Below are 17,771 nucleotides of genomic sequence, written 5' to 3'. Positions count from 1 at the left end.
CACAACTGGGCTTGACGGTTCACTTTCTCTTTCTCTCTCTCTCTCTATATATCTGTCCTCTTGTCTAAAAAGTAATTAAATTTTTCAGTTTTCAAAACATAGACTATGAGAGACTTAAAAAAGGAGAGTTTTTGTAGCACATACCATACGAGTATATAAGCAAAAAGAAACACTTTCAATCCTTCTCTCAACCAAAACCGTTAAGCTCTGTGGCATTCTTAGCTTTCATAATATGTCTTTCTACCAAAAACCAAATTACTGAAACCACCATTTATACAATATTTGTGCTAGTTTTAGGTTATGAATGCTTGGAATATCTTCTTAGTCCTTCGTATTCAATTTCATCATCATCATTATGATGATGATCATCATCATCATCGTTGTCCTGATGATAATACCATGGAGAATTAAAACAGAATTCCCGTCTTCACTCTCACTCTAAGTATATATGTACCTACTCCATTACCTCGAAAAGATCTAAGATATAGCTCCTTGGTGAGGCGAATAGATGTACATACATACATATATATTCTATTCTGCCAACGTTTTAGTTGCATTATGACCACAGGTATACGACCACACAGAAGATGCATTTTCCCACACTTTTCATATGCATATATAGGACGAGTACATAACATGGAATTAATTGAGGTAATATACCATAAGACAACAACAACTGTCGGAGGTACCTAAGGATCGGGTCCGGGTCCGGGTCTGGGTCCGGGTCCGGGTCCGGGTCCGGGTGTATATGTTTAGTTGTCAAAGGGTAGTTCAAGAAGTCATTACTTTAACGTTTATCCTTTAGAATTTCATTTACAGGACTCGACAGAATACTGCACCATGCGACTACCTTTAAGTATGTTGATGTTGACGTTCTCTATCTCAAGCATCAGGGTGTCATCGTGTTCATAGTTGGATTAAGCTTTGTTTTTTTGTTTTTAGTTTTTGTTTGCTTTTTTTAATTTTCTAATTTAGTTTAGAAGACACTTAGCATAGAAGAAACAGCGAGAGTGATAAATGAGAATGTCCTGTCTTCAGCTACTTAACGGATGTAGCTGTTAGAAATGATGGTATTATGGTTATAACGGCAATGGGAAACCACTGCACCGTGCATCACCTTCTGAGAGTCTAAAGAAGGAGAACCCTAGCTTTATGCAGGTGATGTACCTATAAAAATATTTTAAAAGGTCCTTGCAGCATTTGCAAAGGTTGGAAGTTGAGTAAAATTCATAACCATGCACAAAAATTCGAAAGTACAGTCGACTTCACATAAATGCAACTGACATTTGAATAGAAAAAGTTTGTTCTAGATGGTGTAGTAAAAAAGAGATTTGAGACATTCCTCGATAGATTTTAGATTTTAAATACATTTTTGTATGTAATAATATCATCAAAAAGTGTGGTAGCCGTGGCATGATGGTTAATGCGTTGGACTGTGATGCCAGGGGAGTTGAGCTCGATCCCTTTCTATGCCATCTAACATATCCTCAACTAAATTGGTCCAGCAATGTCGCGATGAGCTTGCGAGCCTGAATATTAACCTCGGTGTCACCCTGATCTGGGTTCCGGGCCATAGTGGTATCGTGGGAAATGAACGGGCTGACGAGCTAGCCAGGCAAGGATCGGCCCTTCATAGCTCACTTGCGGAAATGGTTAACATTCCTCTTGGTGCTATGAAGGGTAAAATCTTTTCTATCTACCAAATTGAATCAAACCGAAGGTGGAGCAATTTACCCAACTGCATTATATCTAGGAAGATATAGCCCACCTATAACAAAACCCGTACAAACGATCTTCTATGCAGGCCAAGGCAAGACATATAGGAGTTCATGCAGAGAAGTTGGGTATCTCTTACAACAACTTTTGCCGTAGCTGTAGTGACCAAAGAGAAAGTGAAACCATAATCCATTTCCTTTGCAAATGTCCTGCTTTGGCAAACACTAGAATGAAATATTTGGAAAAGCATTCTTTTAAGAACTTGATAAGCTATCTGAGACAAAGATTAGAGACCTAATCTTTTTTCTCAATGCGACATAATGGCTCTAACACAATCGCTATGAAGCTTCTCTATAAATCTTTCCCTTTCAATCAAAGGTCAAACGAGTTTTTGGTATCAAAACGGTGCACTACAGCGCTAGTTGGATTCAGGCTAGGTTGCTTGAGATCGCCATTTCTACCTACCTACCTATGCCATCTAAAGTTTTTTTTTCACGGGTACTGCCTCTTGCGAAGAATTGACAAATTTCCTAAGAGTAATTCTTGTCATGAAAAGTACTTTTTCAAATAAGCCGTTCGGATTCGGCTTAAAACTGTAGGTCTCCTTCATCCCTGACAAAAGTAGTAGCACACAGCGATGGTTGAGAGTTGTAAGTCTTTAGGCCCTAGTTGTTTTACATAAGAAATAAAAAACCCTTCAAAAAATACCACTTAAAATTGGTAAAAATCGTCGGTTTTTGACTAAAATATCTTGGGAACAAAACCAGACATTGAAATTAAACTTTTTTCCCCCATTCATATCTTGTTTTTAGAAAAATCCATTCAAGACCTTCATAAACAACTAAAAACTGATAAGAAATGGCTTTCGACTCAAGAATCATGAGAACAAAGAAAGGTATTGACTTGAAACTTTTATATTTTCCATAAAATGTTGTTACTAATTTATTTAAAAACTTTAAGAAATATCGGCAGAAGATCCCAAAAATTATCAGTCTGAATCTCATTTTAACCTGTTTTTCAATGAGGCACATTTGATAGGCACAAATTTTATGCAAAATTGACAAAATTTTTATAAAACAAACTTGAAAAGAAAGATATAATTGTGTTAAGAGAGCTTTATTGCGGAATGGTGTTCTGCAGGTTGCCTTAGGGAGATAGTTGAAGTAAAAGAAGATCAAAAGATCAAATAAGCGTGTTCAACTGTAGTTGGTTTTCTAAGTGTTTCTTTTTTCATACCTATGAAAGCGTTGCTGGTCGTGGGAACAGATATGTGTGGTACCAGAAGTCGTGCATTTTGTTTTAATGTTTTTAAGATCTGTAGCAATTTTATATGCAATAAAATATGATTGTGGTTGGTGTGATACGACCCGTTTGTAGCTAAAGCTTTATAGCTTAAGATTTTCCAAGATTATACACACATCGCCCAACATGGTTTTACTTTGAATGAGACTTACTAATGCTACTGCACTTCTCCATTTTTAACGATGGCTGGGTTTTCTATAAATAACACATTAGTTTGAGCTTAAAATGTAATAATTTCAGTAATTTTGTCTGCCTTATGAAGAAGTTTGGTTCGACTCATGAAGATTATTTTTTTTTCTTTAAGTATTCCTTAAATATAAATACATAGGTAAATAAAAGTGTTTTCATATTTATTAAGATTGAAAAAAGTGTGGAAGCCTCTGTCCATTCTTTGGGGGATCATATAAACAGAATTTTAATCTCACGACTTTAACCTGAATTTCGACAAGATTAGCTATGTATTCTGTTATTGGCACATTCTTAACATTTCTACAAGTTATAGTGAGATTATCATGAACTACTTGTCAGAAATATGAAAACGGTAATGTTGTTTAGAGATAAAGCTCAATTTTGGTTAAAGAAGATTCGCTTCTGTGGGGATATGTAAAGTTTACGCCGAAAACAATTTACTGCTTAGGGGATAGCTTTCGCCGAGTTAAAGCCCATATACGGTTAGGCTAAGTTAGGTTAGGTTAGGTAAATGTACAGGCGATTGATGACTTTACCGCAATACTGTATATTCATTCTTATACCCCGAAGAATTAAACTTCCTTGAAAGTAAAATATAAAAAATCTATGATATCTATGGATGCTCTTGTTCCACTCATTTAGAGGCTTTTATGAAACCCAATAGGCGGTTTCCTGAAATGCGTGCCTGTTTTTCAAGATCATTGAAAAATTGTCTGCCTAAGAGTTTGTTTCCAGTGCGGCAAAGTGCTGGGCAGTGACTTAAAAAGTAAGCTGTATCTTTCCTTTCTTCTTCGTCTTGCATCATTTGCACATGTCATCGGTGTGGCTGGTTTTCCAGTAATGGGTCTGACTTAGCCTTAAGGCGTTGCTGTTTGCAACAGTTTCTTTTATATAAAAGTCCAGGGGTAGAAGATTGAGTAGATTTTTTTTTTTAGATTTTTAGATATTTTATTCACAAAAAATTCAACAAATCAAATAAGATAAAATAAAAATTATAGGCTGTGACAAAGCCGTCTGCCAGTAGAAGATTGAGTATTGCTTCCATTTCTGTAATGGGAAAGCACCCCATCGCTCCTCTTATGCATATGCATGCCATTCTTTGTGCCCTTGTAAGGGTTTTTAGATATTTAGATTTCTTTAACCCATTACAATGTAAATGAGTACTGCTCTGATAATTGCTGTGGACATCTGCAGTATGGTTTGAGGATTTGGTCCAAAATTTCAGCTGAAGATATTTTTAGATGAGTAGAACGGAATCTCTCCAATGTATTTGGGCCCCAGTTCAGCTTTTTATCTAAGAATACTCTTAGGCATTAAGCTTAATTTGATAATTTAAGTGAGGTTCCTTCCACTAGGAATTGTATAATCTGGTATTTTCATCTTTTAATTAGCACTAAATCAGTTTTGATGAGGCTAATGGTCAAGCCACAGTACGAAGGAACTTATGGCCAACCTAACCTTATCCTTTGTTATCAGACTTGTTGGGGCTATTTTTATATATATATATTTTTAGAGTAAGTTGATAGCTCTGATTCGTTATTAATATGATTACAGCTCGGGAAGTAGGTATTTATGAGTTCCGTCAAGATTCTGCCCATCGATCAGTGGCTATTCTTAGTGACCCCTTTAACGCATCTCTCACTGACTTGTTGGTACATTCTATTTTGTCGTAGAATATTTCTTGAAGCCCTTCTTTTGACTCGTTATGACTCTGCCTTAAATCTTTTTTGACTTAACTTGACTTGAGTCTCAGTAGACTAGGCGTCTAGTGCGTTTGGCAACATTGAAAAGTTTTCTTGTTTATTTCCTTATGTTGCCAACCTCATTAGTACGCCAAGATGGTTTTTTGCCTACCTTAAGAGGCAGTTTAAAAGTGCAAATATCTTCGAAAGCTTCCCTTAAGATTTCTGTAAGATGGTTAAAACCGTATCTAATGATTTCAGTCTATTTCCCTTCTTTCGAACTTCATTGGCAAATTGTTCTTTATATTGCTGGTTGTCAATTAAATCAGTTAAACTAAAACTTTGACCCAACTTTTAAGAGAAGACTCAGCAAAATGAGTACTTACTCGCAACGCTAAGAACATATTTACACGTAATAAAATACATTGCGAATATTACAACGTCAGTATGGGTGTGAACGCGCAATGCTGTATGGCTTAGAAGATTTCCATTGGATACAAAGTTGCAAGAATAGTGAATTTGGCCATAGTGAGAATAGTAACGTCGACAGTAGTTATAGCCGATACGCCAATGCCAGTATGGGAGTCAGGCCCATACTGAAACTGATTACTGACTGACGGCATGTACAACGCTCCCAGCAGAAAAGTCTATACATTATTGTAATTGTAGAAATATATCGATACAGTTGCTATACGCATGCACTATTGACATTAATCCATTGTATCCATGGTATCAATTATAACGCCATAAATTATGGCGGGAGAATCTAGTAGCAATGCGACATCTCCAGTACAGTATGGGGCTGAAGGCAATGCTGTCTCGTCAAACTAACTATGCGCCCTTGTGTTACAAGCAAAGATTGTGGTACTATACATTATAGTACATAATCTCATACTTATAGGAGTTGTTGCAAGACAATGTAGGAATATCACAGACACTTTTTTAGTACGCTTCTCCAGGCCATTCCGTGTAGACAAAGCATTAGTACTCGAATGAAATCATGACTCTTTTCACAAGTACTAAGACCGATTCCTATCGATTTATAACCGAGTATTTGTTCCGAAGAAACAAGCTTAAACCTGGTTATTATACCAGTGGTTAGTATTCGAATCGATACCTATATTTATTTCTTCATAGAAAAAATAAGTTATAGTTCTGATAAATAGATACGGAATACTAGTTTTTAGAACATAGCTATTTTTCGTTACGGTATGAATTCTAAAGCCTTTTCTTACAATAAAGTAAGTGCAAATTTTGCACCTCCGTCCAAGGATAAGTTTATGGGTCAAACATTTTTAGATCAATTAGGAACATTTCTTTCCACGATTCCCTTATACCTAGCTACAGTAATATTTGTGAATAAACGATCTCAGTTTTAACTTTTCTATAATAAATGTCAGCTTTCAATATAACAACACCTCCATCACAGTTGTTTTGAAGCTAATAATACCTTTTTATTTTCTCAAATCGTGAAAATAAAAGGTTTACTTATCAGGGCCACCAAAATTTAATAATTGTATCGTCTCAAAAAACCACGTAATCCCATTCTTTTTGCACACTATTTTAGTTTTGAAAAACTATAATAGAGTAATTTTCCGTTCTTCGTTAAGTAGGATTTTCTTTAAGTTTAATTCGTTTAATATGGCTTGAATTTAAATAACTCTTAAGAAATTGCGTTTAAACGAATTTTTTGTTTTATTTTTTCCCCAGAATCACACGAATCGGATGTGAACCTTAAAATCGCTTGTCTTCAAATGTTTTATGTTTAACTTCCCATAGGAAGTTATTGAAATCGGTCCGATTTGTCGAATTGAAAATTTGACATTTTTCGACGTTTCAAGGTTCCTAGAGATATAGAAGAAATAAAATAAAAGAATTTTAGAGAGATGTCTGTGAGTGCGTGTGTACGTGCGTTTGTGTGTCCGTACGTCCACGAAGTTTTTTTTTGTCGCCCGCAGCTCAATAACCTGTAGAGATATCGACTTCAAATAAATTTTGTTATACAGATTATAATGCAGAAAGATGCAGAAATGGTTCTCAAGAAAATTGAATTAGTGTTTTTTTACCATAGCAATTTAAATAAAAGGTGAACATTTTGGTTAAAACTAAATATCTCATGAAACAATAGCGCTAGAGACTTGAATTAAATTGTATATACTTTATTGTTACGTAATACCAAACAAATATATTTTTCGCAAAAAATTCTAATTAACGATTTTTTATAAATAAAAAAAATAATAAAAAAAATATTTGTCTCCTCGAAAATTTTACGAACAAAAAATGATTTTATCTCCAAAATAATTTTGTGCAACAAAAAATAACGTTTTCAACATCTGGTTAAATTTTGAGAAAAATCGAATGGAATTTTATCTCACAGAAAATATTTGTTTCGATATTCGATAATTTTTTTATAAGAATCCAATGGTCGGGTTTTTCATAAAAAAATAAAATCTTATTAAAATTTGATGTTCGGTTCTCGATATTTGGTGAACAATAGAAGATATTGACTTAAAATTAATTGTATTCATCAAATTTGTATTTGTTTATATTAGAACTAAAAACTTAAAAGAAATGCTACTAAAATTGGGTAAAATTGGTTTTCGAAAAAATCTCGTGAACAATACTATATTTTGAAATCACACTACATATTTTATGATATGAAAAATATTGTTGGTAATTTAAAATTTTTAAGAACAATTTAACTGACAACTTTTTTAACAAAACACGAAAACCTACAAACTTTCAAGCAAGACAAATCGACAGATAGGATGAGAAGTTATCAGAGTGGGTCGAATCCCAGCCTCTTTTTTCAGTTCTTAGTACCACCCTTTATGTTTTCACTGTACGAATCTTCAGTTTTAAGCAAGAATAAAAACCGTTAAACTTGGCCCAATTATATTAGCTGTTGCTGTTCGTTAGGTCTCGGTGTCTTATCAATTAGCTTTGGCTTTTAAAACACTGCTAAAGACCCGTTGGTCTTAAAATGTTAGATCAAATTTTATAGCCTTTTCACACCAACCCAAAACTGGGTTTTTGGGAATTTTTTTTCGAAAACTCGAACTTCGTTTACACCGAACATTTTTACGTTTTCATTTGACATTTAAATTTATTTAACATCAGTTGTCAATTTTGTATTATTGAAAAAATTTGTGAGTAAAAAGTTTTGTTCTTCTCAAATTTTTTGTGAAAATGAAACTAATCCTAACCAATTCAAATTGCTTTTAACGAAACACAAGCTCGTCTAGAAAAACAGTTCAATTGACGTTCTGGGACGGGTGGAATGGGCTCACGACATGAACCAACTAGAACTACAAGCTTGCTAGGCTGCAGCTATCCTCTTTGTTCACTTCAACCGGTCCGAACAATTCACTACGGAGAAGCTAACTGTCTAGAAAAAATATCATAGAATCAACAGCAAACAAAACTGTTACAAAAAAAATTAATTTTATTTAAAACATTTTCTTTTTCTTTCACAACAAAATCAATCCACAATACTGAGCTTATGCCTATTGCTTCTGTAGGCCACATGTGCCTTAAGAATCGCCATACATTGTGGGCATTTGAACCACTTAAAGGCGGGGTTAAGAAGATTCTGAACGATTTCGTGTAGGTCCTTATGGGCGGAGCAGAAAAAGTCAATTCCTAGTTCCTGATTCTTACCAAAAATCACACTCACACATCACAGCGATCACTGAAGCTGTTATGATGGGCTGCAATTTCTCCATGGCTATCTTTTTGGTTTCATCCTTTGAGGACTCGAATGCCTTGTCCAAAGGACTGAAGATCTTCTTAATGTTGGCATCGCTGTCCATCAAGGGGCGTTGCCACGCAGTTCCCCAAAATTTTTTTTTCTCTTCCATATTCTGTAAATAAAAAAGAAGCTGAAATTCTTATTTTGTAGGGACTTACCACGACCAAATTTATTTTAAAATGAAATATTTGTTTTGACAGCAGCCATCAACCGTTTTGTTTGCATTAATTTGAGCGCTGGATGTTTCGAAAGGTTTGTTTGTTTAGTTCAACTTTGAATTGCTACTAGTTTTCGAGAGGTTTTATATAAAACTTGTGGCTTACGAAAACTTGTGGTTTACCAAAAATGTATGGGAAAACTTGAGTTTTCGATGTAGGTTTTCGGTCAAAACCCAAATCATGTATTTTTATTTTTTAACGCTTACTTTTTGACATGTCAACTGAAGTGGTTATTGAAGCGCCGTAATATGAAAAGTGTGTTTGATTTCAATCCCTTTAGATCGTGGAATTTTCATTTTCTAAACATAAGCTTCTAGAAACAAAGTTTGCTTAGTGCTGTGCTTTGCCACATTACAGCCCTGAAAATCCAAGAGTTGGTTCATTCGGTCTTTCTGATTCCTTTTTTTTTATTTTTATTTTGTTTCCCTTTTTTAACAACAAAAACAGTATTTACTTTTCTATTGTTTTAAATAATTGAATAGAAAACAGAAATGAACCTCTATAAAGTGAATTGACATTTGGCAATAGAAATCTGTTTTTTTTTTTTAATTTAATTTTTCGTGCAATCAACTAATGGAAGATGTTTAGCCTCGAGCCTCTAGCCTGATAGACTTTATTTCATTTTGCAATTGATTTTAAGTTTCATAAAAATTATAAATGTTTTTGTTTTTGGGTAACAACAAAATAATTCAAACAAATAATTTTAAAACAAATATTTATTTTTTGAAACTTTTTAAATTTGTTTTTTTTTTTCAGAAAGTCGGATTCATTTCACTGAGTTTGGGAATGTTCATTTCGTGTGTATTTGGATTTATTTTCGGCCTGATTGTTGGTACAACCGAACAGCCTTGGGGATCAGGCGATTGGCCGACGGAAGAAATGCGTGGCAGGTATAAGTTATTTGTGTGTTTCATTTATTTAAACAATTCCAGGAAATCATACACATGTGTATACTGAAGGACATTTCATGAAACAAACTTTGGGAAGGCGATTTTTTTAAAATAAAATTTAGCTACAATTAAAGCTGCTAATTAAAGAATTGAGAATTGATATTAAACATTAAATTTCTTGTGCCCGAAAAATTTAGAAATGTCAGTAAGAGCTTTGATTTGCCACAAATATGTTGTGTTTCTCGTCTAAGCTTTAGATGTATGACATGGTTTGGTCCTGTACCTTATACGTCAACATGCAAGTTTCGTTCCTTTTTCGTCCTTCCAATATCCCTTTTCTCTTATTATGTCCATAGGGTCTTTGTTAAATATGCTGATTTTTTTCTTTGTCTCAGCTTAAACATAATTTACTAATGCAAATTTGATGTCAACTTAAAGGTTATTATGTTTCCTCTGACAAAATTCATCAGAAGCTCTTTTCTAATTTTCTTCAAGGTAATTTTCTTTTTTTCTTTTTAATCTCCTCTTCTCTAACAAAATGGTTAATTCTGTTTTTTCGCTATATATACATATATCCTTCGGACACCTTATGGATTATATCACACCAAGCGACTGCTGTGCGATGCTTGCAGCTTGACCTTTTTAGCTCTTGATGAGGCATTAACAAACCTGATTTGAGAAAATTGTGTTGGAAGTGAAAACGACAAGGACATGTCAACACAGTGTATATTTTTTCATTATCCTGTAGATAGTTCAATATTATTTCAACATGCTATATAAAGGAGCCTCTGAGATAGGTTTGATGATGATGGTTCAAGGTGACCTTTTATGTAAGCAATGATCAATTTTTGGGGACAGAAAGGTAATTTCTATATTTTGCCTTAAAAACACAAAAGAAATACTTATTAGTTGAGTCATTATGTAGGTGTGGAAATTACTCTATTATTTTATATTTGCCTCACGTTTAATGCGAACACTAATTATTTTTGAATGATTCAAATAGTTCTCTTTGTTGTAATAGGTTGACAGATGTAGATATCTGTCAAAAAGATACGTTAACTTTGTGTCTTCCGTTCCTCATTGCAATTGGAAGGATCTTTACCAGAAATACAATAATCTTCAACTAAACACGTTTACATGAGGTGGTAAATTAGCTCTAAGTTCCATATTTTTCTCCTATTTACAAGCATTGAGTATAGAAATGGCTTTTAATTGCTATTTTAAAAATGCTGGTAAATTCTGTCATACTATTCGGTTCTATCTAAATCTCTATTCCGTTCGACTTTTTGGTATACTGACAAAATATCAGTATTATACCTAAGCTACAAGAAATGGATCGCTTTTCGCTTGATCAAAGTCTTGTTTGAAAAGCAAATGCCATGGCGCAAACAATATGAGTTTACACTCATCACGCCTGTTATATTCCAGTTCGCAAGACATCGAAATTGACAGCAAATGGGAAAACACAATTCACACCGACGCACGAGGAGAACTTAAGACTCGATCAAAAATATTAAAGTGTCATCGATTTTAACATGTTCTGAACGTTTTGAGCATGTTCTGAACATCCTTAGCTGTCACATTTGACATTTATGAATTAACTTGTCATTGTATGCTACCTGTCAAACGCTTGTGTTCAACAATCTACTCGGTCATTTATTATAAGCCCATAAAGCGCGTTGTGATTAAACTCAAAAAAACGTTTAAGAATAAACAGAAAACAAAAATTCTAAGCTCTGAACGTTCCGGAGTTTAAAATAAACACACTTTTTGTTTGACCAGTTCAGGCTCCGTGGCATGATGGTTAGTTCATTGGACTGTCATGCCAGATGTCTTGTGTTCGATCCCTGACTATGCTATCTAAAGTTTTTTTGACTGGTACTGTTTCTTGCGAAAATTGACAAATTCTCAAAGATTAATTCTTGTGCTAACTCAAATAAGCCGTTTGGATTCAGCTTAAAACTGTAGGTCCCCTCCATCCCTGACAACAGTACTCGCGCACAGGAATAGTTGAGAGTTGTAAGTCCAATTTATTATTTATTTATTAAAAATCAGGCTCCGCTCTGAACGAATTAGAAAAACGCATATCATTTGCTTACTTACCTAAGGTGGCGCTGGAATTCGGGTGGACCCGGCCCTTAACCAATATGAGCATCCAGCCAGCGCGGGGTCCCTAGCTATGTGTCTACAGTTTCTCACATCAAGTTGGTTGGTGCCTTCTTCCACCTGCGTTAGCCATCTAAGTTGTGGTCTTCCTCTGATGCGCCTGTCCTTTCGGGATTGGATTTGAAGACCTTCCGGATTGGAGCGTTGATGTCCATTTGCCTCCACATGACCCAAGCCGCTGGACTTTTATTCTTTTAACCAGGTCAGTGTCGAGGTTCAGCCCGTACAGTTCGTCGTTGCATCTTCTCGTTCTCTCTCCATATATACAAAAGGGACCAAAAATAACCCGACGAATTTTTCTCTCGAAGCATCCTAAGACGCTCTCATCTCTCTTTGACATGGTCTAGGCCTCAGTGCCATAAATGAGAACCGGGATGATGAGAATGAGAGTAGATTGTAATTTTAGATGCTCGAGAGAGGACTTTACTACTCAATTGCCAAAGTCCAAAGAAGCAGCGATTTGCAAGAGTTTTTCTTCGTTTAATTTCAGCGCTTATGTCGTCTTTAAAGTTTATAGCGTAAATTGCCTCAAATTTATAGCTGTCCATGGTGACTTTTTGTTCAAGACGTTATCGTTTACTTTCATTTTTTGATGACAGCATATATTAGGTCTTGCTCCCATGGACCTTTAAAACCATCATCTCGGTTTCCGTCGCAATGCTATAGAACACACCACTGACAGCACACTTTCATCTTCCAATTGTGTATGTCAATATCATCGGAGTGTTCGAGTAATTGGATGGACTTTGGGAAGATTGTTCCTCTAGTGTTGACGGTTGAGTTTTGCACAATTCTTATAGTGCCTTGTCTAAATCCTTTTTTGACATCAAATGCAGTAGTGAGATCTTTTCCGACCTTAATAGAACAGCGTGCATTCTCCATCGTCATTCTGCGCAAACGAATAAGTTTGACAGGGATGCCAAAACTAGACATTGCTCTGTATAGCTCATATCTATAGATGCTGTGATTCGTGGCTCTAATATCGATAAAGAAATTGTGGGTATGGATATGAAGTTCTTGGTTTTTTCCAAGATCTGCTGTAATGTAAATATTTGGTCAATCTTACTCTCACTCCTCTCCCACTTGCTAATTTGCCTCTTAATTCGAGAGTATTTCAACAGACCTTTTGAAAGGTGTATTGTGTATTACGCCTTATCCTAAGTCACCCTCAGTTTGATATCGGGAATAAGAAAAGCTGAAGTCATACTATGTAGTTCGTCGCTATAAATGCCCTCAAACGTGGTTTTGAATTGTACTTCCTAAAATTAATTCAATTTAAATGAAATAGGAAAGAAAAAGGTGTCTTTAAAAAAAGGAACTTGAAAGAAACACCTACATACACCGTGGCCCTGAGTTTGTAAACTTTTTTGGGGGAAATTAGTTTTCAACTTAAAGGTTAGGTTAAAGGACCATATGAACGCCAAACCAAATTATCAAAAATCGCTTGAATTCCTATTCCTATAACTAATGTGTTTCTTTCACGTCTTTAACCCTTATTTTGTTGTATTGACACTTCAAACCTAACCTAATACCAGGCCAATAACTTTGTATTCCCTTCCCAGTTTCAAGTAAAACAAACAAAACTTTTACTTATTCCTTATTGACAGAATCTTCTTTAATGTGGTTTACCAGAACCTATGCTGGCTGGCTAAAAGTTTGAGGCTAAGCAAAGGATACGAGTATGAATGAGTTCGTTGTGTATTGGGTGACAGTTTAATTTTGCAAAAGATCCAAGGCAATAGGCATTAGGCATATCGTATTTTCATGAGTTTGTATTTCATTATCCTAGAACAAACAACAATAACAAATAATAATAACGATGGAAAAAAGGGGAAAAATTAATCTTCTAATGACGACTACAACGACCGACGACGGCAACGACAACGTCAACAAAACCAACGCGACGAGGACGACGCGATTTTGGGGTGCTTAATGTTTTCCTTCTCATTTTTTTTTCTATTTGAATACAGAGGCAATGTACGTTCACTGTGGATGGCCCTACCGTGGGCGCTTACATCGGGTACAGGTGTTGCTGTTGCCTTATTACAAGGATCAACTGGACCGTTAATTGGTGTTGCTATATCAGCATCCTTGCTGCCGCCAGTGGTTAATTGTGTAAGTAAATTTATAAGAAGGAACAAAAATAAGAATAAGAACAAAATAGCAACTTATTTTATTTGTGTCCTTTTTTGTGCAAGTTATTCTCATTTTTGTTTTCGTCTTGTATTTTGTTTTGTTTTAATATAATATCCTTTTTCTAATTAAAATTTGGCCGAGAAGATGAGAAAAAACCACAAAGCAAAGTGGAAAAATGTAATTTTAAGCTCTCTGTCAATGAGTGAGTGCGCGTTCAGGGGGTTGCTATGGATGGGTGTTTTTTTTGTTGTTAAGGTTTGAAATTCAAATGACCTAAGGTCCGAGTATTTTTTTTATTACAGGCTCAGAGATTAATTAACTTTAGCTTTTTGTTTTGTTTTTATTTGTGTTACACAAAATGTAATAAAGTCATTTTTGTGCTAAATTTGGGCTGGTGTTTGGGGTGGAAGGTAGAAACATACATACACCACTGGTATTTTGAGAATGACTGATATCCAATACAATTCTGTAGAAATAAGAATTGGAATTTGAAAATTTTCCTAGAATTGAAGGAGGCATTTATGAAAACATTTTTTTCTGTCTAGCCTAATGCTTGTTTTGTTGTATAAATTGGATTTTAAATTAACTTAATTTTGTTTTCAATAGAAATAATAAAATACAATTAAGCAAGCGTCAAAAGACCACTTTTAACAACACATGAATCAATTATGTTTTGGAGAATTGGCTCAAAAATATGTAGTTACTGCATTATTTGAATGCCAATTCAAAAAAGAGGCTGGAATGCAACCCACACTGATAACTTCCCATCCCGTCTGTCGATTTGCAAGTTTGTAGGTTTTCGTGTTTTGTTAAAAAAAAGTTGTCAATTGAATAATTCTTAAAAATTAAAAAAACTACCAACAATATTTTGTATTTAATGAAATAACTTGTCTTTTAGTCGCAAACCAATTTGACATATTTTAGTAGCATTTTTTTTGTAATTTCTATTTCTTATTTAAACTAATACAAATTGGATGAATGAAATTAATTTGAAGTCAATATCTTCTATTGTTCACGAGATATGGAGAACCGAACATTAATTTCCACATTATTTTTTTTTTAATAAAACGGGCTGTTGGATTTTTATAAAAAAATTGCCTAATTTCAAAAACGTATCAGAGATACGAAATACGTCCAAATTTGTATTTTTAATTTTTGAAATGATACATGGGTAAAAAATCACTTTTTAGCAACTTATATAATTTTTTTATGTTTTTAATTTTTTGTAAAAAAACTGTCCATTGGATTTTTCTCAAAATTTTACCAGAAGTTAAAAGTGTTATTTTTCGTTGCACAAAATTATTTTGAAAATAAATCATTTTTTGTTCGTAAAATTTTCGAGTTGGAAAAAATTTTGTTCAGTTTTTTTGATTTATAAAAAAAAAGTTAGATGATTTTTTTCCAAAATGTATTTGTTTGGTATCAAGGTACAATATATAATATAAAATTTAAGTCAAGTCTTTAGCGTTATTGGTTGTGAGATATTTAGGGTTAACCAAAATGTTCAATTGCAATTTTTTTGGAAGTCATTTCTTTAAGCATTATTGTCTGTATAACAAAATGTATTCATCGCTACTAGTTCTTGCGCTATGGACGATGAACAAAACTTGCCGAACGTACGAGCGTACGCACAGACATCTCTCTAAAAATCTTTTTTTTTGACTCTAGGGACCTTGAAACGCCTAGGGAAATGTCAAAATTTTCAATTCGAAAAATCGGACCGTTTACAATAACTTGCTATGTGAAGTTAAAAATAACTTACTGACCACGTACGGGTGCTGTAGGTTAATCCATTACCTTTAAACTGATGCCTTTCGGTATAAGAACAATCTCAATACAAACTAACAAGAACTTATACTAAAATCAAGAAAATTAAATCAATAAAACTTTTTTCATTTTAAACCTTTACATTCCTCCAAAAAGTTTGGAGTCTGTTTATAACGATCTCTCCTTGGCATTAGACTTTCTTATAAATTTGTCCAGCTCTGACACAAATATCTTACTTTTAGGTGATTTTAATTTACCACACATTGACTGGATTCCATCCGAAGACGAATCCTACCTTGAAGCCTCTCCTTCTTCTTCACAAATGGAACTATCTCTTCTCGATAAAGTCCTTCTTACTGACTTACTACAGCAAACAAGCTGTATTAAAAACTCAAAAAATCGAATTCTCGATTTAGTCTTTTCTTCTGACGCTATTAGTACTCTTGTTCTAGAATCTAGATCAGGAATTACTAATATTGACAAATATCACCCCCCTTTGGACATTTTTTTTGACTTAAGTAACCACCTTACTAATCACAGTAATTCTTTTGATTGCTTATATAATTTTGATTTCAGAAGAGCCAATTTCCAGCAGTTGTCTGAAGATTTAACCATTTCTGGAATTGCTGATACACTAGCATTTTCTAACATTGACGAAGCAGTTTCAACTTTTTATAGGATCCTTAATTATTGTTTTGAAAAAAATGTACCGATAAAGAAATCAAGAAATACAAACTTTAGCCATCCTTGGTACACGAAAGAATTGCGTTTACTGTGTAACAAAAGAAATAAGGCATGGAAAACGTATCTCAAAACTCTGTCTCCAGTCAACTTCTCTCTTTATGTTGAACTCTTTAACCAATTTAAATCTCTTTCTAATTTTTTATATGCTTGTTATGTTACTGATATGGCCACCTCTTTGAAAGAGAATCCTTAAAAATTTTGGAATTTTGTAAACTCAAAGAAAAAATCAGATGGCTTTCCAGTTAACTTCACTTACAAGAACCTTTCGTTAGATAAAACTTTTGATATCTGTAACGCTTTCGCAACGAATTTCCGTGAGTCATTTGTTAATAGCCCTCAAGAAGTTGATGAAGAATATTTTCATAATCTTCACACTTTTTCGAAAACTAGCTGTAGTCACATACCTGTGCTACAGAGTACGGTTCTTGATCTTTTATCTGCGTTGAATGATGACTGCTCAGCCGGTCCTGATGGTATTCCCCCCATAGTACTAAAAAAGTGTAGTAATGCTTAAGTTGAACCCCTTACGATTTTATTCAAACTTTCTCTAAAAACAGGCAAATTTCCCAGTATATGGAAGAAGTCATTTCTAACACCAATTTTCAAGAAAGGTAACAAGTCGGATATAAGCAACTACAGGCCCATTGCAAAGCTTTCTTGCATTCCTAAAGTATTTGAACAAGTTGTTTGTGAAAGCTTAGCATATTTTAGTAAAAATATCATTTGCGAACAGCAACACGGTTTTGGTGAAAAAAAGATCAACCGTTACTAATCTCCTCACATTCTCAAACATATGTTCAAACGCTATAGAACAAGGTTATGAAGTTGACTGTGTATACACTGAATTTTCTAAAGCTTTTGACCAACTTAGCCACGGAATTATTTTATTTAAACTTAAGGCTCTTGGTTTTCCAACATTTTTTCTTAGCTTGGATTAAGTCATACCTTGAAAACAGATCCTGCTAGGTAAAATTTAGAAATTGTCATTCTGAACCTTTTGTTGCTCAATCTGGTGTTCCCCAGGGAAGCCATCTTGGCCCTTTTCTGTTCATCCTGTCTATTAACGATGTATCGTCATGTCTACGCTCAAGTAAACTTCTCATTTTTGCTGACGATATGAAGATTTTCAAAATAATAAAGTCCAACCATGAACGTATTCTTTTACAAGCCGACATTGATAGTTTCACATTTTGGTGTGGGAAAAATAGCC

The 17,771-nt window shown here is 34.3% G+C and overlaps 1 protein-coding gene across 1 annotated transcript in view; it reads left to right on the top strand.

Annotated features, from left to right (window-relative positions):
* LOC129942726 (uncharacterized) overlaps positions 1 to 17,771 on the top strand; it is a 78,963-nt gene that overhangs the window by 51,015 nt on the left and 10,177 nt on the right. Inside the window, exons 7-8 of the mRNA XM_056051770.1 lie at positions 9,615 to 9,748; positions 13,885 to 14,029. Of these exons, the coding sequence (XP_055907745.1) occupies positions 9,615 to 9,748; positions 13,885 to 14,029 (279 nt within the window). The remainder of the gene's footprint in view (positions 1 to 9,614; positions 9,749 to 13,884; positions 14,030 to 17,771) is intronic.

Source organism: Eupeodes corollae, chromosome 1, assembly GCF_945859685.1.
Source record: "Eupeodes corollae chromosome 1, idEupCoro1.1, whole genome shotgun sequence".
In the NCBI taxonomy this organism is placed as follows: domain Eukaryota; kingdom Metazoa; phylum Arthropoda; class Insecta; order Diptera; family Syrphidae; genus Eupeodes; species Eupeodes corollae.
The sequence above is the reverse complement of the archived record's forward strand: the minus strand, read 5'-3'. Positions and strand labels throughout refer to the sequence as shown.